Source organism: Struthio camelus, chromosome 8 (genome assembly GCF_040807025.1).
Source record: "Struthio camelus isolate bStrCam1 chromosome 8, bStrCam1.hap1, whole genome shotgun sequence".
In the NCBI taxonomy this organism is placed as follows: Eukaryota; Metazoa; Chordata; class Aves; order Struthioniformes; family Struthionidae; genus Struthio; species Struthio camelus.
In genome coordinates, this window is record NC_090949.1 from 9,310,601 (window position 1) to 9,338,203 (window position 27,603).

A 27,603-nucleotide genomic window follows, 5' to 3' on the forward strand; every position below is an offset into this window, starting at 1 on the left:
TACACGTACACAGTGCCTTGTTCCCCATGCACTGCTCCGTCACAGCCCTGACTGCCCACAGCTACAAATCCCTGAAAGTCTCCCCACAGTTTGAGTGTTTTGGAAGATACCAGGCTCATCTCTCTCCACAGGTCTCCATGATGGGCTCACACTGATGAGATATTCACAAAGGCTAACTCCAGGGTAGGACGGCTCATCCGCCCCCCCCCCCAGGATCCAGCCATCGTCACTGAAAGACGAAAGATTCCAGGCGACTTCTAATTTAACTCAGCTCCCCTGGAGGAGCCTCCCTCTCTCTTCGTTGATCACAGAGGGTGGCCTAGGAAAACCAGCTCAGTCTGCTTAAATTTCCCCCTTGTTAATATCGTCCTTGACTCAGTGCAATCAAGGCTTAAAACATCTCCACTGATTTTCAGCAACCAATCAGATGCCATGGGCTTGAATTGCAGCACACTCTGAACTTTATAGCATTATTAGCTCCTAAAACCACAGACTCCAACTGTAACCTAATGTTTGCTTACTGATTTTACTGCTTCACCCCACACACACCATCCTAGACACCCAGAAAGTAAGTGGGACCCAGAGGGGAGCAGGAGTAGAATGCTTTGCCCTAAGAGATTTGCTGTGCGCCCCACGGGAGCTCTGCAGAAGCGAACACAAATTCTGCTTCTCCAGAGTGGCTTGCTAGCAGCAACCCAAGATGATCTTTCAGCAACTGCCTGCTTTATTCCATGTACGAGCAGGACCCTTGCTGGACCCTGCAGACAACAGCTTCCCTGCATACACAACTCTCAATCTACAGTGCGCTGTCTGTACTGGACAAACCCTGCAGAAAGCAGAACGATGTGATCACAGAGTTAGGATTCTGTGCATATAAAAAGGTGGTATTCACCTAATGAATGTAATACAGAGAACAAACACCCTTCCCTCTACCCTGATTTCCCTCCCCTCCCCCCCCCCCTTTTTTTGTTATTCTCCGGACTTTTCCAACTTTCTTTTTTAGTACAGCTCCAAAACTTTTACAAAAATTCTAAACATCTGCAGTTCTAGCCCCGGGGAACCCGCAGAGATCATGGCTGCAGCTTTTAGACCTGCAGCGCAGAGCCAGCCAGCAGCAGCAGAATGCATGCTCCTCCTAGCGGCTCAACAGCAAAGGACAAACACCCTTTCACCAAACAACTTTCTCCAGATTTGCTGGACAGCAGAGAAGTGTTGGCGCACAGGCCTGGGTTCAGTTCCAAGATCCAGTCATTGTCTACAGACCCTCTTGCCTGCTGTCCAAGGCTACACCTCTTTTTGTGCTTTTTCCCCCTCCCACTGCTGGCTCTACTTTTTTGTCCCAAATGAATACTTCTCAGTATTCAAGTCAGGCTGTGGTCTCCTCCGTACTGCCCCAATACAAAGAGCAGAGATGGAGCAGAGGAGTCTTCCTTCTCTTTAGTGGCACTATCCTGGGAAAAGCACTTGCAGGAGAGGTCTTGATCAATCACTGCAGTTGACCTGGATATACTGTGGGGCTGCTCTATGGGGATACATGGCTATAGTATGCATTAAGGCCTTGGAAAAATTAACTGCCGCCCTCCAACAAGTCTCTCGGGTATGAGCTTTTCAGAGCCTCGTAAGCTGGCCACATACGGAGAGTTTCATGAGGGTAGCAAAAAAGCACATCCAGCTAGAGTGTCTCAGTTAAACAGGTCTTGGAGTATTACAGAAAAGCCATGGACACAATGTCTTTTTTCCCCCTCTGTAAAGCTCGTTCCCTGAAATAGCTGGAAAAGAATTCAAAAAGATCCAGCTGGAGGCAGACACATAGCATGGAAAATTCCAGTCTGAACCACTAAACTGTAAGCAACTAAAAAAAGAGGGCCATATAATAGGGACAGTTAATCAGTTTTAATTATAGGTGGTGTTACCAGCTATGCCTATAATTGCATTACCTTGGCTACACACTCACAATAACTCCTCTGAAAAGAACGTCCTCACCACTCTGGGGGTCACAGAGAAAGAACAGCTTGGTGAGCCAGAGGTGAAAGCAGCATTGTATAATAACTGTTCTGTTTGCCATCTTCCAAGGAAAGGCCCCTTGAGTAGATGTAAAACTGGCAGCAAGATGGTAAAGCCTAAAAGTTCACCTGACAGGTACAACTGAAGGATTATACACAGAAAAAAGGAATAAAGTCCTCCCCACTCCCCCCCAAAATAACCAACCTCAAAGCTGTGACGAGGAAAACCCACTGGCAATGTCTCTGGGCAATACTTCAGTAGGAGACCGGCCCTCTTGGATCCTCCCAAACATGGGGAGAGTGCAGAAGGCGCTGGATTAAAACTGGGAAACGTCCCTGGTATAGGAAGGCACTTTGGCTTACCTCTCCTCTCTCCAGAAGGAGTTCTCTATTCTTCTACCCACCACCTGGACACGTGGCTGGGATCCAATTCACCTAACTTTCGATAACTATAACCCAGACACCTGCATTTGAGACAGTCAGCCCGGACTCTCTTTGTAATCAGGGGCAGTGAGGCAGTGCTAGAGCATGAGTTAACCATAGGAGCGTTTCTGCTTAAGACAGTGATGAACTACATCTCAGAATTGCCTCTTTCTTCCCTCTGCCTGTGAAGAAAGAAGATGGCCAGCCCAGATGAATGTCTATATTTAATCTGATGAATCCTGCCCGTCCTTATTAACTCACTACTCCAACACTTCTCCGACTTTTAAAATAATTTCTTCCCTTGAAAATAACTCAGCAGCTTGCTTCTGATGCTGCGGAGAGGGATAGCTTACAGCAGCTTGCTGCAAGTCTCACAGCTGCATCTGAATAGCAGGAAACCAAGTGACAGATCAATCTCATTCATTGCTATTGCAGGACAAGCTTCGAGAAGATGCAAAAACAGACAGACAATCTGAAGACTTAAAAGCATTATTGCCTGCACTTGGAAAGCTTTTACCCTAGCCACACAACTAGAAGCTTCAACAGGGGGAAAAAAAAAAAAAAAAAAGAAAAGCCTAGATTTGGCAGAAACCGATGGCTTAGGTTCTCAATACTTATTATACTGAAACTCCTCCTTCCCTATGCATTTAGGAATGCTAATAGGCCAAAGAGCAAAAAAGACAAAGGAAGAGAACTGGAAGAGGGATCCAGTCATCATTAGGCTGCATGGAAGGATTCCCACAAAATCCAGTATAAAGCAGCTGCAGCAAGATCATCAGAACCAACTCTCAGCGTATGAGAGAGAGCCTCTTCTGACCAGGATCAAATTCATAGTCAAATCTCTTCCCTCAGGAACACAGGAATCAGTTAACTACCAAATGGCCTATGCAGTCCCTTACAGATTACCCAGCCTTAGAGCTATGCTTACTTACTAATGCAGCAAAATACCTTTGCTGCATCTAGTCAACTGAGATTGAGAGAAAGCACGTGTGTGTGTGTGTGTGTGTGTGTGTGTGTGTGTGTGTGGGGGTGGGTGGGTGGGTGTGGGTGAGTGTTAAGGAAAAATTTCTTCCCAAGTCCGGGGTTATGGTAGGGTGACTAACGACTTACTGAATCCGTAAGTTGAGGATATAAATCCGTAAATAAAAGAACATTAAGAAGTTTGCTGCATTGCTACTCTGTTCCAGCACAGACATCTCACACAGTGCTACTCATACTGTCTGCCAGAATTCTCCCTATTCAGGAAAAGGCCATCCTTGCTCCCACTGCAGAAAAGACACCTCAAGTATAAAGCCTGTTAAGCTGGCCCTCAGCAAAGTTTGGCATAAATCTCAACAGTGAATGAGCTGGACAAGTTGGGGGTTATTTCCAGCACAAGTGTGCATTCCAAATTTCTGCTACAATGGCATTCTGACCACATCTTTAGCCATGCATTGTCCTGCAGGAGATCACAGACAACTTCAGTTAGTTCCTACTGCTGTCTCACGAGTCAATTCTCTTCCTCCTGCTTACATGATATTCCCTGTGCTGCAGACCATTGTCCAGTCTCCCCAGCTCTCTTTTCTGGGCTGTACGTGAACTTTCCTCAAATACCATAAAACTTCTGCTGGTGTCCCTGCATTTCCTGTATTACTTTTAAACATTAGCAGTCTCAGCTGTTGGAGACATGGGAGGCCTGTGCCTGGCTGGCAGAACACATGGACACAGAGTACTGACCTGGCCCTCTGACATTGACATCCAGAACGTCCACTTCTTGATCTGCTTGAGGTGGTGTAAGGGCTAGTGATGTGCTCCCACAGATGTCTGCTGCCTCCAAGTGCTGCTGTGTCCACTGGCGCTGATCTACTTGCTCATCGCCTTCCGGGAGCAAGGCCTGATCCTCAGCCTGAGGACAGAAAATAAGAAGTTGCTTCAAAGTTCTCATCAAACGGCCAAAGACACTGCAAGTTCTCACATTTTCATTCCTTTTTAAGGTAATGAAGGCCTCCGTCTACCTCAGCTTGGCGTTCTTAACTTTTACATTCCTACCACGCGTGATCAGGCTTGAGCTGCAAGACATGACACTACTGTTAACTTTCTCTTCCCTTCGGTGCAGTGGGGCCTGGCTATGGAGGGGACACTGGAACAAGTTATCTGCTTTCTCTCCTGGCCTGGAGTGGCTCTGCTAACCTGTGGATTTGCCCACCAGACATATTTAGTTATATTTTTACAAACACCCAAGCAATGGGAGGTTTGGGGTAAGGGGCACACTCTGCAAGTTAATGCTTTCCTCGCTAGCCTAAAGCGGTCTCAGTGGTAAGCAGGCAACATTCAAGACAGAACTTCTTACCTTTGCTCTCTTTGGCTGAGGTCCACCATCACCTGCCCAGTGTTCAGTTGGTCCAGAATCTGCCAGGTTACCTTCTGGTACCTGCACTGACAGATTTCTAACAAAGAAGGAGAGCACATCATTTTGCAGGCTCACCAGGTGCTACTATTACTATTCATACTGGTCTGCAGAGACCAGGGATAGGCTGCAGTTAGTGCGGTAGTTTGCAAACAGAGGGACCAAGAAGTTAGAAAGGAGCAACTAAAATCTCAACTGAAACAAATGTCACACAGTTGCTGCATGACAACAGGCATAACACGGGATAGTGATGCCCATTCAATCAACTACAGCATTGAGCTTCCGCAGTTTCTCATCGCAAAGATCAACCATGGCATCAGAAGACTGGGTCCTGACACCTACAAGAGGCTTCTAGAAGACAGATAAGCTCGGCAAGCAAATCGCCAGTATCGCACTGGCACGCTGATTGGAGAGACTGCCTTTCCAGGTAACACAGGAAGTGCAAATCAGATTGCACGCATCTCACTACCAGAGCTCCATATGGTCTATAAAATGAACCAAGTGTGCGTTTGGGTGCCTGGTTTTATTTCTAATGATGTGTTATTGGGATGTCTGCAAAGTGTAAACCCAGGCTTTTTGTCTCCGAAAGCATGTACTGCATTAGCAGCAGAAAAAACATTGAATATTAGTACAATGCTCAAGTTAGTAACAACTTAACTCTTCTGAACAGGACTTAAGAGAGAAAAATATTTTCCAGGTTAAATAACATCTCATTAAAGTATCCATCCCCTGGTCCACATGTATCTGATTCCTTGCAGACTCAGGAAAACTAGATAGAAACCATTCCCTGCATTAATTTCAGTCAGCCAACAGTGGCATAAATACATTTAGAACTGTACACTTGGTTAATTCAGAGGAAGGTCAAAACTCTATGAATGGGATTCTTCTTTTGAAATTTTCCATTATTTCTGAGTCATGTATCCAATGCTTTGAGTTGGAAATATTAAAAGTTCAGTCACCTGCGAACTCAGAAACGCCGCACCTAATCCTAAGGGAAATTATGCAACAAAGAGTACCCAACTGCTGAACTAAACAGAGCCTCAAATAACCAACAGGTAATCCGAAGATTAGATTCCTTACTGGTATTTTATAGATTACAGTCATTTAAGGTTCCTCTGCCCAATAAAGAAGTATTAAATTTGGAGAGAAAGACTAAACAGTATTAGCTTAAAAGGCAGCTTTCCTATGGAGTTAAGTGTCTTTCATGAAAGATTTGTAAACCATGTTCTTAAAATCCTACAACATGTTAGAAAACAGGTGGCCAGTGGCCCAAACGCAGACTTACTTGAGTCCGACTGCATCTTCCCCAACTGGCTCTCTACGCTTATGATTACTAGGATCTCTGCGCAGAATAAAGCCCTCTGGGAGCCACAGTGAACCATGCTTGCGTTTACGCTTTGCCATCATCACGCCCAAAAGAAGGATTAAGAGGATGATCAAAGCTGCCACAGCAAGTAGGTAAAGCAACTGGGTCTTCGGTGGTAACAAGGGTTCACCTAAAAATCCAAATTAAAAACGCAGTGAGATTAACAAAGTTGAGACAACGATCTCCAATCTACCTGTGCTCTTTTCTCACTTAGGGTTTTCCCCACAGAGACAGCAAATTGTTTCTAAATAGTGATGCCTTTACAGTAAAGGCTTGAGGAAGCTTAGGTTGTGCTGCAGCTATCCTAAGAATACAGTCTGTCTTTTCAGCTTCCACTGATACTGTTTCTCCCACAGTATTTTTTTTTTTTTTTTAAAAGAGTATATGGCTGTTGAACTGAAGACATTGTTTCTTCTTCAAGAATCTGGCTGGCTAAAGACAGCCACCCTGAATCAGTGAGGAAATATTTGATCTACATAAAAGATCTGATCAAGACCCAACTAGGAATCTAGCGATGCTACCAATTCAGTAGGAAGTGGCAGCTGAGCCTCAGGCTGAGGCAGCGGGGGGCAGAAATCAAAAGGAATACAGAGCACCAGAGGAAGAAACATCTGGAAGACTGAGGCGCCTTCTCCTCGTTTCTTCTCTCTAATGGCATCCTTTTTATTCATGACTTAGAATACGTGAATTGTTTCTAAGACAGACGAGACGACTGCAGTGTGTGATACGCTGCAGCAGCATGTGAGAGATCATGGTTTCTACATGTATTAAAATGACTAGGCTCCAAACTTATATGGTCTGCCTTATCAATAAAGCAGGAAAAATCCCCCCACAAAAAGAGGAGCGCGCATGCATACTTCTATTACTGGGATGAATAAATTATCTCCCAGAAACCATACTGAACGGTGAGACATATGAAGAAGATGATCAATTAATCTCAGCGTGCATTTTGTAAGCCCCAGTTTACTGACCGCCTCCTTGTACAAGCCATTTTCCCCTCTGAGATCACTTACTTTGGACAGACACAAAGGGATAGGGCAACATGCCCTTGATGGCCTGAGCAGCTAAGAGAGCTGCAGCAGCTTCTGTGTTCTGAAAGCACTGCTCTGAATCCTCCGCGCACTGACGGTTGTCAATCTCCAGGAACACCCTGGTGCTGCAACAACACAGTAACAGGGCACAAAGTCAGCAGCAGAAAGAGAAGTTTTTGCCAAAACATTGCTAAGCTAAATTGCGGCCTTTTAGGTTAACATTTCCACCACAGTACTGAATTTGGCAGTCTCAATAGCTTTATGTTTCCCCACAGCCAAACAGACAGGCTACCGTCCCAGATGGTCCAGAGCACCCACAACGCTACAAGCAACAGCTATCAGCATAAAAAGGACCAAGAAGCACAAAGGCATCCGCTCACCCAATGACCTCTTGCTCCAGTTCTCTATGCTTGCGAATGATCACGAGGGACCGCCGACTCCGCGCTGCCGATTTCTCCCCATAGTACGGGAAGACCATGGGGTTTCCCTGGGAGTCCAGTTTGATTCTTAGGTTGGTGTGGAGGAGAGTTCCCAAAGTGCGCAAGAAGCTGCGGACATCACCCAGCAGCTCGTCAGGGGGCATCAAGACCACAATGATTAGGGTCCCTTCTGCTAGCTTCTCAGCTTTGTCGCCAGCACAGTCCAGGCCATCCCAGCCACACTCCTCACTGTTACAGCCCTGGTCACAGCGTCCATCTGCATAGTGATCCGCACAATACTTGTCATACCTAGAACAGTCAAAGGGTTACAGTCAGCCTACAGCACATGCACGTTCTGCATAGCATATCTGCAGTCTAGGGGCCAGCCGGTTAAAAAGAGATGTAAGGCCTCGTATGCTAATCATTCTCCTTTACGGTCGAGGTCTAAAAACATTTGCGCTCAGGATATAAGGAAAAAAGATACAACCTCAGGATAACAGCTTGTGAACTGGCAGGAGAGAAGTAGGAAGCGCGGAACACCCAGTTCAGTTCTGGTAACAGTGGAAGAGAACTGTTTATTCTATTTACTGAGATAAAGCTGTATCACCTCCTGCCTCATCAAGAGGCCACCATCACAGCAAAGCTGTAGCATTTCTTGTGAATGACTGAAGAGAAAGAAGCATCACGACAAAAAGGAAGGAACACACATTCTGAGGCAGCAATTATATCTGGGACAAAGACACAGGTACTGCAGCTACAGAGGGAATCCAGGATGGGAGGCAGCACTCTTGAAATCTAGCACAAGGTGAAATGCCTTCTATTTACATTCCCACAGAAAGCAAGCTAGATCCATCAAGAAGGTCAACACGTTACCGTTTCTCAGGCTATCAACTTAGCTCATAACGTACAAATTCCAGAACTTCTTCCCAAAAACAGAGGAGAAGTACACAAAAAGGAAAGGAAACTCCTTGATGCTCAACTTTTAGCAAGAGCATGGAGCAGCAACAGAAAACAAAGAAAGGGAGAAGAACAACAGGCACGAAGCACACCAGCTACTGAAAGCGTTAGCAGGAGACGTATTAGTGACACAAAGAAACAGTTCTCAGGATCTGGTCTTACTTGCATGTCTTGCTATTTTGCTGACATTCAAAGTTGTCAAACAGGCACTCGGGTGTGTTGCAGAAGTCGTCACACTGTCCATTGAAAAGCATCCAGCAGCGCAGCGAAGAGGAGCAGTTGGCCCAAGGATCTTCCATTGTCAAGGAACAGTCACCCCCATCCCACTGGCAGGCATGAGTGTTACAGTCTTCATCGCAATAGCCATCCTTCGCCTTTTCCGCGCACTGGGAATCCAAACATCCTAGAGGCTCTTGGCTGGGATGTATGAGCTGTTCACATTGGCTGCCTTGGGCGTGATCAGGGCACTGACAGTAATAGTAAGGAGGCTGAGAACGAGGGTGGCAGCTGCCACCATTCTGGCAGGGGGCACTGGCACAACCGCTGTTTGTCCGGCATTCCTCTCCCGCAGACAGCTTGGGGCAGTAGCACCGGGGACCAGACGATGTCTGGATGCACTGCTCCCCCTTTTTGCATTTCACTTGCCCACAAGTACTGTGGCTGCTGAACTCACATTTTGACCCAGAATAACCCTGGGGGGGGGGTGTTTAAAAAAAAAAAAAAAAAAGAGAGAGAGAGAAAAAAGAGAAAAACAGTCAGGCTCACAAACTTATTCTTCAATGCTCTTGAGGGCCAGAGGCGAGATGTCATGTGCAAGCCCCTTCTCCACAGTAATTCTTCTAGCCTCACTGCAGGAGCATGTCATGCTTTTCTGGGTCTAGCGTAAGGGATAAACTAAGCCCTTACATGGCTCTGTTACCTTTTGGAAGAGACTTTGGAGAGCCTTAAACAAGGGGAATCTTGAAGTAAGAACAGAGAACACAAGAGAGCAAAAAGCCTGTTGAATATTTAATACTAGCTTTATGACAAAAATCAGCTATGCTGCCTCAAAAGCAAAATTGTTTGGGGTAGCTGGGTTTCCCAGCTAAGTAGATAACCTAAAGGATGTGGGTACAAGAGTGCCCAAGGACACGGCTTTGCAGGCAGTACAGCAGTGCTGCCTCTTCACCTGCAGTGGACCAGGGAAACTGATGTCACTGCTGCCAGAGAACGCTACAGCTAGGGTAAGCAAACCAAATTTCAGGATACAGCACTTACCGGAGGACACTGGCAGATGAACCCATCCGGCATATTGCTGGCAACAGCACAGGTACCTCCGTTCTGACAAGGCCTCCGGGGACACACATCTATTACACTCTCACAGTGACGACCTGAGATGCAGACACATGAGGAGAAAAGAGCAGAAAAATGTCTGCGTGTACCAAAAAGCCATCACAAAGCAAAACACTCTGAGTAGAAGCCCATGAGCCAAACGCCCCAGAGAGGCTTCCCCTCAGAAGAGGCAGGGCACACTTCTTCAGATAACATACGGTGTCTAAGTAGCAACCTCTTCCTGGATACGAGGAGGGCCCAACACCCAGTACTCATGAGGGGTCTCTGTGGACACTCCACCTCATCTGCCTCTTCAAGAAAGTGTGTGACCCAGCACTAGGACAAAATTTGTTGCTGTCACCAAGGCATCAAGGGACAGTGGCTAAAGGTGCTGTACCACATCAATTTTGGGTTTGCTAAGACTTCTTTACCTTTTGGGAGATTCTCAATGAATCCAAAGGCTCCCTATAAGCACGAGGGCACCACCCTCAGTCTCTGGCAAGGAGATACTGAGGCTCTGTCAGTTATACAGAGAGGTCTTATTGCCCTGACTAGCGTTTGCAGCAGCCCACGGAGGCAGCCCTCCCTGGCACTGGAGTTCAAAAAGATGAGGATGGCCTAAGCATGACTCGGACCCCCTAGGAACAAATTAACAGAAGCCTCCACACACACGTGGCCAAGGCTGACTGCTCACAAACAGGAGAAGACAGGGCAGGATGGCCCAAGGAGTCTTCGCACCCTATCAGTCACAAACCATACCAAAGTCACTCCTCCTCCTCCCAGGCAGAGGGTCAACATGGAACGTGCAGAAGAGCAGCTAGAAGAAGTAGCACGCTCCCCCTCTCTGTCTAACATTTCCAGGTGGATTTCATGCCGGAGACGCAGCAGCTCCCCCTGCTCAAGCAGGTCTGCACTCCCCATGCTGCAAGTTCTAGCAACCCTTCTGTGAGAGCCAGGAGCAATATGAGGCATAATTCATAAAAGCGAGCTTAACAGACAGGCTTAAATAGAAACCTATCTAACGTTCAGCACCAGCGTCCCACTAGCTATCCTGGCTCCAATTCCCCCCATACATTGCTTCTTTTAGAAACTTCTTGTGTCAGTTAATCTAGGTAATGTTCAAAAACTACCACATGTAGTCTTCAGATATACTACCTTCTTTTAATTTTTTTTGCATCTGACAACCACAAATTTAGTGGATAATCTCAGCATCTTTCCATTCTAAGGAAAAAAAAGAGTAAAAAGTACTGGTGAAGTAGGCAAAAAAGGACACTGGTAAGCAGGGAAAGCGTGAGGTTTTAATGGAAGAAAACTGAATGCAAAAGTTAAACTGACATGCAAACTTAAAAGCTGAAAGTTAATACACATCTGGAGACTATTAGCCCGAACTTATACCCAGTGGGAGGGAGAAAGCAGAACAGCAGTAATAGTGACAAAGAAGAAATCTAGAGAGAGCGAGGCCTAAGTCTGTGCAGCATGAATTTTTTGCAAACTTGTGATTTAAAGTTGGATTGTGGAAGGATCACATCACTGAGCTAGGAATGTGAAGTCTGCCTACGCAGAGAGTATTCCATTCTGACCACATCACCATTATGAGGCAGAAAGGGAGCGAGGGGTAGAAAAGCAGGCCAAAAGCTAATTGTGGATACTGGGAGACTGATTTATAGAGAAAATTCATATGCTGCTTTGCAAAAGGAAAAGCCATGGAGAAGCTGACACATGAACAGTTACCCTTCCAATATTAGAAATGAGAAATTATGAAGAAGAAGAAAATACCAGGAAAAATAATTTGGGCAGCCAAGCGTCCCTGGACACTCCTTTGTCTGAGATAACTCTGGAAGACCCCTCTCTCAGAAACTCTAAAGAAAAAGACTGGTTTAAACACTAAGACATGGTGCAGGGAAACAATCAGGTATTGTAAAGGAAAGGGACCAGATAATATGACTCCCAGAAAGGGAAAGAAAGACCATTTTTCATGATGACACTGTGAAGTTGGAAGCGTGTTTATGAATACTCACCAGTGAAAGCACTACGACAGACGCACGTGTAATCATTTATCAGCTGAACACAGTCCAGACTGCCACGAGGGCTACAAGGGTTAGAGAGACATTCGTTGATATCCCCCTCGCATCGCTCGCCTGCATAGCCTGGGAGACAAACGCAGCTATAGCCCCCGATCTGGTCAATGCACTGTCCTCCATTAAAGCAACGGGGTGCTCCCGAATCTGAAATACAGTCATCGACGTTCTCCTCACAGAAGCGGCCTGTCAAAACAGTACAATGAGCAATTTGAGGATACAGTGTCATTGCCTCACTTCCTATAGCGTTCAGCAAGTTTTAAGACTGCTTCACACACAGTCCTAGATATAAACAGGTAAAGATCCCAGCTTAATTCAATCCATATCCAGCGCGCTCACTCAACCTCAAACTGGACCTAGGGAGCACATGTTTCAAATCCAATCTGTTCTCAGTGATGCATTATACTGGTATTTAACAGCTTTCGTTCTTGACTTAATTTAAGAGCGTAATTAAAAACACACAAAAAAAAAACAAAAACAAAAAATACGCTCAATTTACTCCTGTGACTGAACCCAGCCAGACAGCCCTGCGCTGTCTCTTGCAAGACTGTAAACTTCCCATCGTTCATTTAATTTGGCGGTAATGCTGAAACTCAGCAAAGGGCATTTTGTATCAACATCATTAAAATGAGCAACAACAGACCAACAGAAAAACAACTGTGATAAAACACAGATTTCTAGCCAGCATACCATTTCAACGATTTGGCTTACGGGGACCTACAGTAAACTCTCAACGCTGCTAGGGATGGCAGCTTCCCCTTCTCCCTACAGGGTGCCCGTTCAAGAGAAAAAACGTCTCTTACTGGTTCTGCTTTAGTCACACAGCATAATAGATAAAGGGGTACAGAGAGGGCAAGCTGAGCAAGGAGCTTTGCCTGGTAATACAGTTGACCTATCCCGAGCAGATAAAACCATCCACTTAAACATGAAGGATGTCTATACTGTCACTGGTAAAGTATTTGTTTCAAACTCAGCCAGGGACAAAAGTCAACTCTTGATATCATAAGTAATGAAATCAATCCCTTCTAACCCCTCTCATGAATTTTTTTTTTTAACATACAAGAAGTATGTAAAAGAAGTACTCATCCCAACAATTACAGGCAGAAGAATTAAAAGAAGTACTTTCAGAACTTTAAAGGTTCTTCCAAGGAAGCAAGAATGCTTGAGCACATTACAGATATCCTGGCAAAGTAGAAATTGGTACATAAATACATACTTTGATGTAGAGACTCTAGAAGCAAATACTTTTTAAATTGGAACATCAAATTAAAAACACTACGTGAAGAACTGCTATCACAATGATTTACAATGAAATAAACACTTATCCAGACTAGGAAGATGTGCTGGCAGCCACACTAAAGTAAATGAACTGATAATAACGCATGTGCAGGAGGCAAACATTTTAGATAAAATTATAATCTTTCTCAGGATACGAACCAAGAATTTACTTCTACCTGACATGCATTTGGCCTCAGCTGAAGGGTGGGGTTTTTTTTGTTTTTTTTTAAGATTGAGATGTCATACTTTAGAAAGAAAAACTAAGTTCTGAGGTACGTAAAAATCCTCAACTGATTTGAGAAATAAATCTGAGTTAAAAAAGTAGTCAAGTGAGAAACCACTAGGTGAGGGGTTAAAATATCTGATCTATGCTCTCTGTGCAATCATCAGTATTTGCAAACGTAGAAGTTAGGGCACCAGGTCAGATATAGCAGGGAAATGGCATGTTAGGCTTCAAGAAAAGCAATGCTGAACAGGCTGTGGAATCATACTTACCGAAAACCACCATTATGTAACTGTGGACTTTTTAATAAAGAGCTCAAATTTGCTGAAATAGAATAAGCTAGCCTAGAGGCACAGAACTCTTCCACAAAAGACCCCGGGATCGAGGACAAATGGAGGCCCAAAATTTAAATGAGTAAAGGACACAGGAAGTTATACAAAACCGAAGCAAATTTTCTCTATAGCTAACATCATCCTAGCTAAAAGGGAACCTTTAATTTACTGTCACAAAACAGAGGGGGTTAGGAGAGACCTTAATGGATCATCTAGTCCATCCCCGTTATAAAAGACGGATCATCCCTTCCCAACAGACATTGTCCTGATCTATTCCTTAAACAAAACAAAAAACAAAACAGAAGGGGGGGAGGGGAAGCTTTGCAAGACAGAGATCCCATAGTCTAACAAATGTACGTATTTATTTTTATAGAGAAAATATTTGTCTCGAGGGACTCTGTGCACTTTGGGAACATTCTTCACAGGAAATAACGTATCCCCTGTAGAATTTGTGGCATGAAACCAGTCATCAGAAAGGAAAATCACTCTTGTAACATTCACTTAATTGCTGAGTTTCATACCCCGAGTTCCTGGTGGACAGGAGCACTTGAAATGATTGACGAGGTCTATACACGTTCCTCCATTCTGGCAGGGCTGAAACTGGCACTCGTCCACTTCATATTCACAGTTGACACCCTGGTATCCAGGCACACACTACCAGTATAAAAGTAAGTGTGAATAATCTTCGTGTAACATATGTATTAGCAGCCAACTGAGAAAGGCTAACACAAAGGAAAAGAACCCTCCATGGGAAAAATTTCACCTTCCTTTGTAGCCGTACAACCGTAAGTGATTTCAAGGGCTGCACAGACAGACAGCTTAAGCATACAAATTAACCATGTGACTACTCAACTGCACAGTGAGTGTCTGAAGTTGAGTGACTTTATTCCTATAAAATATGAACAACCAAACCCTGGAACTCTCTAGCATTGAGCTCACTGCAGAAGTTTTGACCTAAGGTTTACATAAAATTCGTCCTTTCCTTCTGGGCACGGACTCCCAAGGTATTCTACCATTCTCAAAAGCCTAGACAGGTCTGGATGCCATAATCTCTTGGTCTGCACCAAGAGCTGTAGGAATCAGACAGCAACAGAAGGCATCTTCTATCCTGAGCGGCAAGGGATACTTCACCCACCCAAGTAAGGGGAATACAACATTCCTTTATATTAAAACATATGTATAATGCAATAAAACATACCTCAGCTAAGAAACCTCTTCAGTTAAGAGCTCTCCAAGGAGGCATGGAGTTCAAATAACTACCAGCCTTACCTCCTTACAAACACACCTCTAATTCTGTCTTAAAGGTCTCTCAGAAACACTGCTTCTGCCACAGCCAAATTATAATTTATTTCCAGGTGCAGATTGCTTTTTTCTCTGTTTGAATCTATTCTAACACTTGCATGTGTTTCTAATTTCTTTCGATTCCTCTGCAGTATAATCCTCTTAAGTATCTAGAGCTCTTCCTACTAAAGCACTGTGCATTACCTCACACTGGTAACCAGCCAGGTGATCCCGGCAGGTAGCCCCATTCTGACATGGGCTGGAGTCACATTCATCCAGCTGCTCCTCACAGTAACTGCCGGTGTAACCCACCCGGCACTGACACCGGTGTGTGTTTCCAACATTGAGGCAATGGCCAGAGTGTTGACACAACTGGTCTACCGCGACTCCTAAAAAAAAAAAAAAAAAAAAAAAAAAAGTTCAGTAAAGTGAGCAAACGGGTGAAACACGCTTGCCATCAGCATTGGTATTTCAGCCAGAAATAAGTATGGCCAGACCCAACGAGCAGAAACCTTTTGTTTGAAGAGCCACTCTTTAAATTACAAAATAAATAGAACTACTGCTGGCTTCTGAATGGAGTTGCTGCGCCATCTTATTTGGACCATTAACACCAATATTGGCATGAATTATTTGCACTGCTGTATTATTTCACCATTGACTGGTGAATCTCCATCTCTGAGGTGTTACTGTTACAGTATAGAGATTTAATGTCAGTATCTAGAACGTCTGCAAGACTACTGCAAATCCTATTCCTTTGACGGTGAATCTGCTTGTTTAGATTTCCTGAACTCAATGGCATGACACTGTCCATCAGCCTGGGCTCCAAGAAGCCTTCTAGGAAGATAAAAAGAATTGGTTTTAAAGTGATTTTTTTTTTTTTTTTTTTAAATATGTGCAACATTTGAAGTAGGAAATTACTACTTTTGGGGTTGACAGTAGCAGCAATAGCCAGATAGAGGATTTGGTAGCCAATATTCACTGACAAAATGCTTAAAAAGATAAGTTACCACATAACTTTCATGTACAAGGACAGCATGTCTTAAACATGGTCTGCCTGGAATTTATCATAAAAACATAACAATGGCTGATGTATTTCACAAAAAGGCAGTTCCTGTAAAACAGTATTACTTTGAGACTTCAGAAAATATTCAATTTTAATTTTCTAGTATTTTTTATGGTAAGAATTAGCTTCTTAGGTCAGGAAGAATCAAGAGAGCCTTGACTCCCAAAACAATCTTGGAAAGATTTTTCTAGCTTAGAAGTGATTGTGAATGACTTCCAAGAGGCCAGGCTCTCTGGGATTTCCAATGCATGCTGTGCGCACAGGGGTATGAGGAAAGGAGGAATGGATTAATAATGCACTGGGAAATGCTTTAGTTAAAGCACAAAAGAGCCGTATTTACCCCTTTGTGAAGCTGCCACCTGGCAGGAGACATTGGGCACGTCACAGTAAGCACCAGTCCAGCCGGATGGACAGAGGCATCGAGTCTGGGCTGCAATCTGGTCACATGTGCCTTTATTCTTACAGGGAGACTTGCTGCACAGATCCATAAGCGTCTGGAGAGAAGAAAACCCCAAAACATTTCACATAGCAAGAACACAGAGAACACTATTCAGCACACAAGTTCAAGAAACACAGAAAGGAAACTAGGCTCTGCAGAACTGGCTCCACGTGGCATTGGAAAGAAAGGGGACAGTACTTCCCTAGCGTAAGCTAAGTGCTTCACTGACAGACTCAAGAGCTCATGTCTAGGAAAGAGCAAATGTAAAGAGAAGTAAGCCTCTGATGGCAGCATCATTTCAGGAGTAAGACTGTCTCCATGCTTTGCTATGCAAAGGGATCCTTTAGCTGGCTGGGTTCGAGAAATATCGGTTTTATATCAGACTAGGTTTTTATCTTCACAATTAGCAGGAAGCTTCCAGATATCAACAGGTGACCCTTCTCCCAAACTCCCTCCACTTTCACTGCTTTTTGAGGATGACAGATGTGTTGCACATTTCCATCTTTATTTTTCCCTTTTGTCATTAGCTCACCATACCTGCTTTTGGCTCCGTTCGCTCTAGCACGTTTTCTCTGAGTTCTTCTACCTTCTGAAATTCAACTAAAATCCTACAGCCGTTTTATAAACTGAAGATGGGCCAGAGTATACTGCATTCCTTGATTCTTCACATAAAAATGAACGTTATCCAGACAAAGACTAAAATTCTCTTAGTAAATCATCATACAGATGAAGTGAGGATTCAGAATAACTCTGTATTACCTAATATAAAATCAGCTACTAACCACCGTTTCCTTTTTGACCACTTAGTCCCCAAAGTAATGCAGCTATTTGCTTGATTTCAAGCCGATCTGAGGGAAGGATGAAGTTTTTAAAGAGAACAGAACTGAATTTTGGCTGTAAATGCAGTTTCAGTTGCAGGAAGTTCTGCTTTTCAGATGCAAACCGTCTCCTCACAAAGATTAAAGAGGAAAAATCTGTGCTTTCACACACAACCACGAAACTTGGAATTAAGTTTTATCACATGCATTTGACTGTGAAGAAGGAAAACACTGAGCCTCTTGCTTCCGCATCTGTAATGAGTAGCTGACCGTTTTACATGCAAATTCCATAACTTATGAAGCACTGCCCAATTCTGTTCTGCTTATTTAGGTTTGCTAATTAGGTCAAGCCAGTTTTCCACTAAGACAAGAACTACAGTGTAGCTGTAATCTATAAATCACTCCCATACGGTTTTCAAGAGTATTTGTAAGCTTAGAAAGTTCAGATTCCCTGTATAAAGTGAGTAACACACTACGATCAAGCTTCTCTCTGAATATAACGCAGGCAGACTCTCTCACAATCCACAACATTTAGCTTGGGGAACACTGATCTTTTTCTCAAGTAATAACAAAGCAAATGCAAACAGAGGAGGAACTACTGAACTTCACAGTACTTTATGATCACTCTCAATGCTAGTTCTCCCAAGGAGATTGAAGTAGTGTGCCCAGAATACATAATTAGGGTAGCAGAGGGGCTGCTTCTTTACACTTCCTCGTTACTTTGCATTCACTTCCTCCATTAGCAATACCTAGAAGTAGACCTGACAACTGCAACGTCTAGCAGTAAACTTCTAGAAAAGCATCCCAGCCCCCAAGTAAAACATTTACTCTAACACTCACTGTGTTACACAGACACATCAGGGTGAAGAACAGTTGCAGAAACCTTATGAAGCCGTAGTACTTTCCAGCAGCTTAAGACATTCACAGATTTCTTTGTAAAATATGGCAGCAGTGAGACTGCTTACGAAGGAAGCCAATGTCAGTACTTACTGTTCCAAAGTTAGATATAGTCTCAAATCATTCTTGCTGTTTTGATAACCACAGAATAATAATAATAAAAAAATCTGATTTGTAAAATGAAATCAGCATTCTGCTTCCACTGTGATATGCCAAGTTTCACAGTTCAAATTCAGCTATTTCTATACTTAGAACTGAGTACCAAGGGTGAAATCAGATGTATGAATTCTAAAAAGGAAACTGGAACATTGACAATACAACATTTTCCCATTTATCCCATAACTCATCTCTTACAATTTCCTTGTATTTTTGGCAAACAACCAAATTCACATGAATCTTTAATAAGCCCTAGTCAATCAATCATAACATGGGTTTGCAGCTCCTATGCTTACTGAGGGCAACCATAAGCACCTGAACTGAAACCTGTGAGTAAGGTAGAGTATTTTATTGAAGTTGTGAATAGGACGATCCCTTCAGTTATTGCCCCCACATTTTGTCTACGGATCCAGATATGGTTATCCTAATTACTACGACTGGCTTTTTACGGTGGGGGGGGACACCACAGTCAGCCTGGAAGAACAGAGCCACACCTGCCAGTACAGAAGAGAGCAGTTACATCAAGGTTCTACTAATTAGATCAATTTTCTTCCATTCCAGTGGTGCCTATTTTTTTTAGGCACAAGACAGAACCAGGACAATTTTACGCTTCAAGGGAAGTGCAGCCTTTTTCAGAGCTAACACCTATTTTTGGTTTTAGAAAGCTCCAATAACACCTTCATTTGACGATAACCATGCTTCTTTTGTTCCTCTTCATTGTACCTAGTAGATACTGTTCGATTTCTAGAGTATCAAAGAGGGGTACTGGTTTTGTTGGGGAGTGGCACTGAACTAATTTTTCCCTGGGCTAATAGGCCAAAAGTGAAGGAATAAGAGCTCTGCCATATTTAGAGATCTGCTCTACCTCACATCTATTCTGGTAGCTTCCGTTGTAGTACAGTTCAAACAAAAATTCCCTGTGAAAAACAGGCATGACAAAATATCACCCACCTGACAGTTCTTCCCAGTGTAACCCAGAGGACATATACAACGGTATGTCCCTAGGCTGTCCACACAAGAGCCTTTGTTCAAGCAAGGATGTGAATCACACTCATTGATTTCCATGAGGCAGAAGGATCCTGTAAACCCCACAGGACACTGGCAAGTAAAGGAATTGATCCCATCCACACAGGTACCGCCGTTGAAACAGGAACTGCAAAATAGCGAGAACAAAACTAAGCTGAAACAAACTGCAGTTAGCTCACAGTCGACGACAGCATGTAAACATTCCTGAACTGAGACAGAAAACCAGATTACAGGATAATCTATCCATTGCTTAGCTCCTGCTGAAGAAGCGTAAACCAGACGACAGCAAAGCAGTGGGAGTAACAGTTTACTATCTTTTACCTTTACAGGCAAAGAAAGTAAACCAGCGTTTCAGTGAGTCATTTGTTACGGAGTTAATTTCTCACTTCATAAAATCTTCCCAGCTTCAATGTCACCACAAACCGTACTATGTCATTTATGCACGTGGCTTGCTCAAACTGATAAATTTTGTAAAAAGTCTCTTCAATTTTATTACAAATTCCTGAGACTAAAGCTATAAAACAATGTGGCTTTATTTTTAAATACTTCCAAGGAGTCCAAGGTGTGTATTCTCAAGGAAGAAGTTCACAGAACACGCAAACACAAGCATGTTCTTTGTTGAAACTAAGCGAACACGTTGCTATTACTAATTCTCTTCCTTCTCTTCTCACCAGACCCTTAGTAAAGCCCTTGATTTGTAAAAACAACCCATATATGCCATGGCAGATTCAAACTGAAGGAGCGATCCCCCAACCTTCTGATCAGAAGAAAGTCTATTACAGTAGATGCCCTATGGAAATGATTAGGAAAAATAGGAGAAGTGAAACCTGATGCAAAATTGACTTGTTACAGTTCTTTCCTCCAAAGAAACGTGCGCCAGGAAACTCCTGCTCCTCTGAAAATAACCCCAGATTAGACTCTCAAGATAATCACTTTGACAAAGCACACAAATTCGTGTTTGTCACCTGTCTTGTCCACTGTCAAAGGGTACTTCCGTAAGACAAGGCACTGACTCATCTCTCTGAACTTGAGGTACAAGTTTTAAATATCTGAACTTTGACGGTGAATATGGTAGAGATATTAACATTAATCTATTTGTCAGAGCTGTTCTTCTGCCTTGCGGGCTGAATTCTGTTTTACATGGAGCAAAAATTGCCTTTAACATTCGTGACAGAACAAGGGAAAAAAAAAAAGAAAAAGGAACCGTCAATCACTTGGAACATTTCACTGAAATCAGGCGCTCGCTCCAAGAGAAGATGGCACTCCCTCATAGGAGGGGTCTCCCGTGGGAGAAGGAAGAATCATTTGAACTACATTCAAATTAGTTAATCATCATGGCGCTCTTAAGTGCGGCTCAGTAAATTTTGGTCGAGAAGGCGTGACTGGTTTAGCTTGGCAGAGCTTTGAAAATTGCTACATCCTTCATTCATACCTGCAAGACTGGTTTCTGCCCTGACAATGAAAACAAAAACCGGATGAACATCAAGGAAGAACCAGGCGGTTCTGCTAAAACACCCAAGGTACTTCACTTGATTAAAACAACTGTTGTGCAAATCAAGTACACCCTCATCAGTGACACAATTCAGTTCTTAAACAAAGGACATTAAATATCCCCCCCCCACAACTGCAATTTTATAAGAGATAAGAAAGAAATCTTTTCTTTTTGTGTAGAAAATGCATGAGAGGAGCAAGAGCTTTACGTTTAGGTACCTCACCTGTAGCTTCTCACTGGAACAGATCACACAATTTGTTCTAATTTACCTATATATATATATGTGTGTGTGTGCGTGCGCACGCGTGTGTGTGCGCGTGCGCGTGTACACACATATATATAAAAAGCTATAGTAGAAATTATTTCTATTTGAGAATCTAAATCTACTTTTATCAACCCTATAAATTCTTAAAATAAATGTGCAGGGAGATGAGGAGTCCTCAAAGAGAGTTTTTAAAAGATACTAAGTGAACCAATCATATTTGGGGACAGGCTTGATCTCAGTTCCGCATCTCCTTAAAAAGGAGTTTGTTTATTTTTCCTCAGCACTGCTAACCCGCATCCAATTCGTTAGCATTAAAAGAGCTCTCTGCTGATTAAACCTTTCTAGTACAGAATTTGTGGAGTTTGCGCTCCTTCTGGCTGCCTCTTCGCATCTTTCAAATTCTTCCTCTTTTCCTACTTTTTGGCTTCCATTATTTGCAGTGAATAACTCAACTCTTGGCTAATTTATTTTTCCTGTGGTTCCGAGAGTTGGCCATCGCTTCCCATTTCGCAGTTTGTGTATTTCTCAACATAGTAACTGTTCAAAACCAATCCATTCTTCTCCCTCCTCTGTATGATAATGCTCCTATCAAAACACAAATTATTTTATTTAAGCTAGCATCTGTAACTGTCTTAATGTTTGTTAAACACTGTCATCTTCCTCTTATGACGGAACTAAGCTTCTAACTGGTCTTGCAGACGGAACACCAACTCTGACAGGCAGCTCTCCTTCAGCTGGTATCCTGCACAAGGTACGCAAGTCTCCTTTGCCTGAAGCTCATGTCTCAGTGACAGGAGGCAGGAAAACAGATCCTCATCCTTAAATACCGCTTCTGAGTCACGAGTATGCTTGAAGCATACTCGCTTCAAGCCACCAGCGCACATTGTGTGGCTCCTTCCTCAGTGCACCAACACAGTGAATTTATCTCACCTCTCAGTGCATTCATCGATGTTGTTCTCACAGTTGGTTCCCTCAAACCCAGGCGGACACTTGCACGTGTAGCTGTTGACATAGTGGGTGCACGTGCCTCCATTCCTGCACGGTTCACTCAGACATTCGTTGGTATCTGTTTGACATTTATCTCCATGAAATCCGGGTAGGCAGATGCACGAGAAAGAGTTTATCCCATCCACACATGAAGCTCCATTTTGGCAGGGATCTAAGACAGAGGCACTACTGTAAGTTTCAAAACGGGTAGCAGTGAAGGGCTGGGTCTAGAGCAGTAGCCTTCAGGAAAAAAAGGATTACACAGCCTAGAGGGCGACAGTCTACTGACAAGCCTTTCTAAATCATATCTGGAAGAGATAATCCCAAAGCACTACCAATGACAAGTAACTATGGCATTCGTCCTACTTCCACAACTACCCATCAACCCTAAAGATCACAGTCATTCAGTAGTTTCTTCTTATTTTGCTCCTTCCACTTCCTGGACTTAAGACCCACACTCCTCTGTCAGATGCTGCCTCTGAAGCCGGCTTCCTTTTCTACTCGGCCTTCCCTGGTCAGGAAGCATGCCTATGTGCAGGCGGGGAAGGAAATGGGGAGGAGGGAGAAAAAGGAGAGACAGGAAAGGGGGCGGCAGGGGGAAAGAGGTTACTTAGCAGTTTCTTGATCTATGACCATCTTTAAATACTAATAAAAAGCATACTTCAAAAAATGCAAATAAGCTCAAACAAAAATGTTGCAGTTCAACATAAGTGCAAGATCATTCTGTTCACTGATACATGAAGATAAACAGTTGTGAGAGGTAATTAAAACTCATTTACTGACTGAGAAATGTTCACATGATAAAAATTTGTGTTATTAAGAGAGACACCTGCATTCATTTAAAGGTCATCTGACTACTGCAGAGAAAAAGCACATTCAAAGGGAGAGCCCTGGCAGCTACAACACATTGCGCCTACGGCAGCCAGCCACTTATGACTGAAGCCAAAAACTGTGCATTAATTTTCTGTGCTGCACATTTTTCTGCTGCACAGCAAAAGCAGACTACAGTATCAACTCTTTAACAAGTTCATGCTCTTGGAGGGTTTCTTTGCTTCATAGAGTAAAGTCACTTGGTCCAAGCCATGAAAGGTTTCTGTTAGGCTAAATGAAATCAGCTGTAGCAGTAATTTTAAGTTGTTCTTCACCCTCACGTGTGCGCTACACAACAGACGACCCTGGATGAATCTCACAAGTCTCACATTTAGGAATCGAGTGAGATTTTCTAGTTGTTAAAAAGAGAGTGATAAACATTTAAAAATGTATATGTGTTCAGATACTCCTATAAAACCTAACAGGACTGGTAATAATTTTGTTAACTTCAGTAAACAAAGCTTTGGATCGATGAACCAAATTAAAGGGACATTTTCTGTACTGTACCAACATGTTTGCTCAGAAAGAGGCAATCAAAAGCCAGACCCCTTAAACTTCTTTCAACAGTGCTGCTTTGGGGACCCCCCATGAAAATTTTTACCGACTGACATACTTGTTCAGATCTTTCTATACAGCAGTCACAAATTTATTTTTTTCAGCACAAAATACAGCTCTCTAAATGCATACCTAAAGTCTTCAAGACTCTGGTTTATTTTTAACCTTTTCCAATAAAAACTGTAACTCTCTCTTTTCTTCCCCCCCCCCCTTAAAGAACCAGCCAATTACAAAAATAATGACACTGTGAGCAACTCCAAGGTTTCAGAGTACTTTTCAAATAGTAACAGATGAACTGTTAAACATACGACACGACACGACACTTTCCAGGAGACTATGATTTTATCTGATGATGATACCCAGAATATGCCCAGCAAGAAAAAGAACTTATGTTTTTGTTTCCTGTGTACACAGCACTGTCAAGAACATGATGTAAAATATAGAAAACGAACATTTACTTTCTCGTAATTTAGATAACTTCAAGGCACATCTGTATCTGGACTATCCTCATGCAACTGATTCTTACTCTGGAATAAGAGTGCCTTCCCTGCTGCTTAATTTGCTTTTCAAATACAGATTAAGCAGAATAGCAACCAGACACTCTCCTTCCAGAATACTTGCTTCAGATAGAGACATTTCAGGAAAGGCTGCTACACCTCATATTCCCACCACACCTCAATCAAGCTTAACCTTGAAATATCAGCAAGCCCTGCAATGTTACTTTAACTTTGTATATTAAAATTTCAGGCAAATTTTTTTAATTCTTCATTTACCAGTGTTCCTTATTAAAGTAGGTAAACTATAAGGACTGTTTAGACTTAAGAATCTGAGACTAACTCCTACTATCAGTTAGAATACTTAAGTCCAATTATAGGAGCTAAACATGACAGACACTGTCCGTCTCAAATGTGCAAGTCTTAAAAAGCTGAGGTCTTTTTTTTTTTTTTTGGTAAGGTATTATAAAGAAATTGTTTCAAGTCAAGTAGTAGTTACCACTGGTACAGCAAGGTTATTTTTAGGGAAAAGGGAAAAACACGGAACAACCCACTGATACTCACTCGAAAGGCAGTCGTCAATGTCACTGTCACAGTCTCCTCCAGTGAAACCTGGACGACATTCACACAGGTAGCTGCCTTGAATATTATGGCACAGAGCATGATTTTTGCAGGGCTTTGAGAGACACTCATCAATGTCCACTGTACATCTCTCCCCTGAAACATGGAAGTCCAGAAGTAAGACCTCCCCATTATGTCAATGGTCAAAAGGCTCTGTTCCAGGACAGCTCAGAGTTGAAAGTAAAATATGCCACCCATCCATATTACCTTCCCAGCCAGGGGCACAGAGGCAGGTATAGCCTTCAGAGTCAGGAGATTCTTGGCAAATTCCTGAGTTCTCACATGGATCGGGGGAACAAGGAGCCACCACTACCTGGCAGTTCACACCTGGAGAGCAGAAGGGGAGAAACAGAGAGAGCATACTGCTAAGAGCCTGGTGTCTCTCGGAAGAATGAACACAGCGATTTTAACTTGCATGATTATCCTACAAGGTAGTGGATGGCATTTCCATTTTTGGAAAAATCTCAGCAGGAGAAAGAAGAGATTCAGAGCACTCCTCAGGGGCTCACAGGGTACAAGCAGGAGGCAGCCCCGGTAGTTCCAAGTAACACAAGTTATCGGGAGGGGAGTGACAGGAAGATAAACTCACTGCAATGAGCTGTCGAGAGGGACAAAGAAGCAGGAGGCTGTAAAACTACAGACCAAGAGAGAGAAAGGCTAAAAGCCTGCTCGCAGAGGAGGCAGGTAGTGAGTGGGAAAGGCACAAAGATGCAGCTAGTACCGCTTAAACAAAGCTTTAGCCTTCTTCTACATCTTTGCCCACTGTTGTTCTGGCCACATCTGTCTTTTCATTTGCTCCTCTTCTGGTTTTACATTGCCCCTATAACCCAATTCTAATCTTATGTTCTTTCAATTTTGCCTTTGGCTAGTTTTTGTAAAATAAACGCTAGAAGAATTCACGGTTAGTGATTTATTCATCCACTGGGCAAAAACATCACCAGCGTTTCTAGAAAGTGACACAATCAAGCACAGCTTTTTCACCCAAAGATTCGCCTATCAAATTGCAATCCGCTGTACGCTAAACAAATTGTTGCCTGAAAAACATTTCTTGTAGAGTAAGACAAACTCACTGTCTCAATGCCTAGCTGCTTTCATACAGCAAGTTACAGTACTTTTAAAGTATCTTATGTGAACTTTGTTATCTGAAAAAAGAAAACGTTATCTTTCTGGAGTAGCCTCATTAAGGGGTTTCCACACTTTGGAAAATTAATATGAACTAAACCGCATTAAACTTCCTGTAAATAAACGCCCCTTCAATTCTCAATGCATTTGTATAGCTCAGTTAAAACTTTCTTACAAAGGAAATTATGCTGAACTGCAACCAGGACATTTCTTAATAAGAATATCCAAACAAGAATAAAATATGGTTTTACTAAGCATTCTACTTCCACATCATGTCTACAAGGAACCAACTGTAATTTAACTTCATGCAACCATGCCATTTTCCCTCTTGCTTCCTATTTCCAGGAAGTTTAACAAAAAGATTAAAAAGGCAACAAGGGTGTAATGAAGTAGGAAGAAAAGGAGAACAGAAGCTTCTGTCTGAATTTTCACCTTTGAATCCTTTCCTACAGGTGCATCTATATCCATTCAACAGATCCTCACAAGTTCCTCCATTCTGGCAGGGGTTTGATTTACATTCATTCCCTTCTGTTGCACAGTAATCTCCTGTCCAGCCTGGGTCACAGATACATTTGTACCTTTAAAAACAAAAAAAACCCCAACAGTTTTAGAGCATTCTAAAATAACTTTTCTATCATCCGCTTTCTCCTGCGGATAGTCTTTGAGAGAAAACCAGATGATCTGTCTTTAGAAGAGTCCTAAGTTACATTTATATTGCTTATTTCAGCTGTGTATTTTCCAAAATATTGAAAATAAACCTACCATTAAAATCACATCCCACTTTGTTATATTTTTCACAAAGTACTCAGTTAACCCGCAACGTGTTTCTTTTTTGATAAGACCATCTCAATACATTTAAGGAGAGGAAGAACAAATAAAAAAGATTTTAAAATCGGCGGGGAAGGGGGGAAGAAGGGGGAAGAACAACAGCTTCCAAAGACAATAGACCGATTTAATACAAACTAGCGGTTCGAACTGAAACAGCTGGCTGGGAGCAGCAGCACCGCACTCCACCATTCTTCAAAAATTGAAGTAGGGCAGCACTCCACCCCTATGATGTAAAACCAAGGACCTAGGGAATCACCCTGGACTCAGGCCACACAGCATACACGCTGGGTCTCCCTCCTCATCTTGCAAACAAGTCTTACTTTTATCTGGCACCCAGCATAAGGTGTAAATGGGCATAAATCTGAATGCAGGTGACAGAAGACAGACAAGATGAACCAAAGGTTTCCCAAGCTTACAGGGAGGCTCTATCAGAAATAAAGAGAGTCTTCCTGTTAGCTCCAGGGAAAGCGCTGAATCCTGCCCTAGACAGCGACCTGCAGCGGTAAATCACTTCCTTGCCCAAGTGCTGACAACCGTTTTCTGGACACAGCCCAGGTCTGGGAGCCACCACCATCCACTGTGGAGCCCCCGTACAGTTGGGGAGTTTTACAAATACGAGCCTTCTCTCCCTATACCTGCCAACTCGACGGGCCCTACGTTCCCAGAGCCCTGGTCATTCATTTGCCACAGACTCATCATTAGCAAAAAGGAGCCTTGATTCAAGGCTCCTGACCTCAGCATTTGGTCTTCCTGAACGGGAAGATTCACAAGCAACTACTGCCATCAAAACGGCCAGGAAAAACAAAACAAAAACAAAACAAAAAAAAAATCTTTCCTTTCTTCTTTCAGGCACGCAGTGTGACTAAAACTGATGGAATCAGC

General features: G+C 43.1%; 1 protein-coding gene across 1 annotated transcript in view; it reads right to left on the minus strand.

Moving 5' to 3' along the window:
* Positions 1-27,603, minus strand: part of NOTCH2 (notch receptor 2) — a 90,834-nt gene that overhangs the window by 6,694 nt on the left and 56,537 nt on the right. The window contains exons 14-29 of the mRNA XM_068951985.1: positions 26,326-26,471; positions 24,979-25,098; positions 24,715-24,867; positions 22,175-22,403; positions 19,413-19,614; positions 16,492-16,645; positions 15,293-15,477; positions 14,329-14,461; positions 11,915-12,160; positions 9,843-9,955; positions 8,748-9,277; positions 7,590-7,937; positions 7,192-7,334; positions 6,098-6,308; positions 4,756-4,852; positions 4,143-4,311 (exon numbers count right to left, since the gene is read on the minus strand). Of these exons, the coding sequence (XP_068808086.1) occupies positions 4,143-4,311; positions 4,756-4,852; positions 6,098-6,308; positions 7,192-7,334; positions 7,590-7,937; positions 8,748-9,277; positions 9,843-9,955; positions 11,915-12,160; positions 14,329-14,461; positions 15,293-15,477; positions 16,492-16,645; positions 19,413-19,614; positions 22,175-22,403; positions 24,715-24,867; positions 24,979-25,098; positions 26,326-26,471 (3,179 nt within the window). The remainder of the gene's footprint in view (positions 1-4,142; positions 4,312-4,755; positions 4,853-6,097; positions 6,309-7,191; positions 7,335-7,589; positions 7,938-8,747; positions 9,278-9,842; positions 9,956-11,914; positions 12,161-14,328; positions 14,462-15,292; positions 15,478-16,491; positions 16,646-19,412; positions 19,615-22,174; positions 22,404-24,714; positions 24,868-24,978; positions 25,099-26,325; positions 26,472-27,603) is intronic.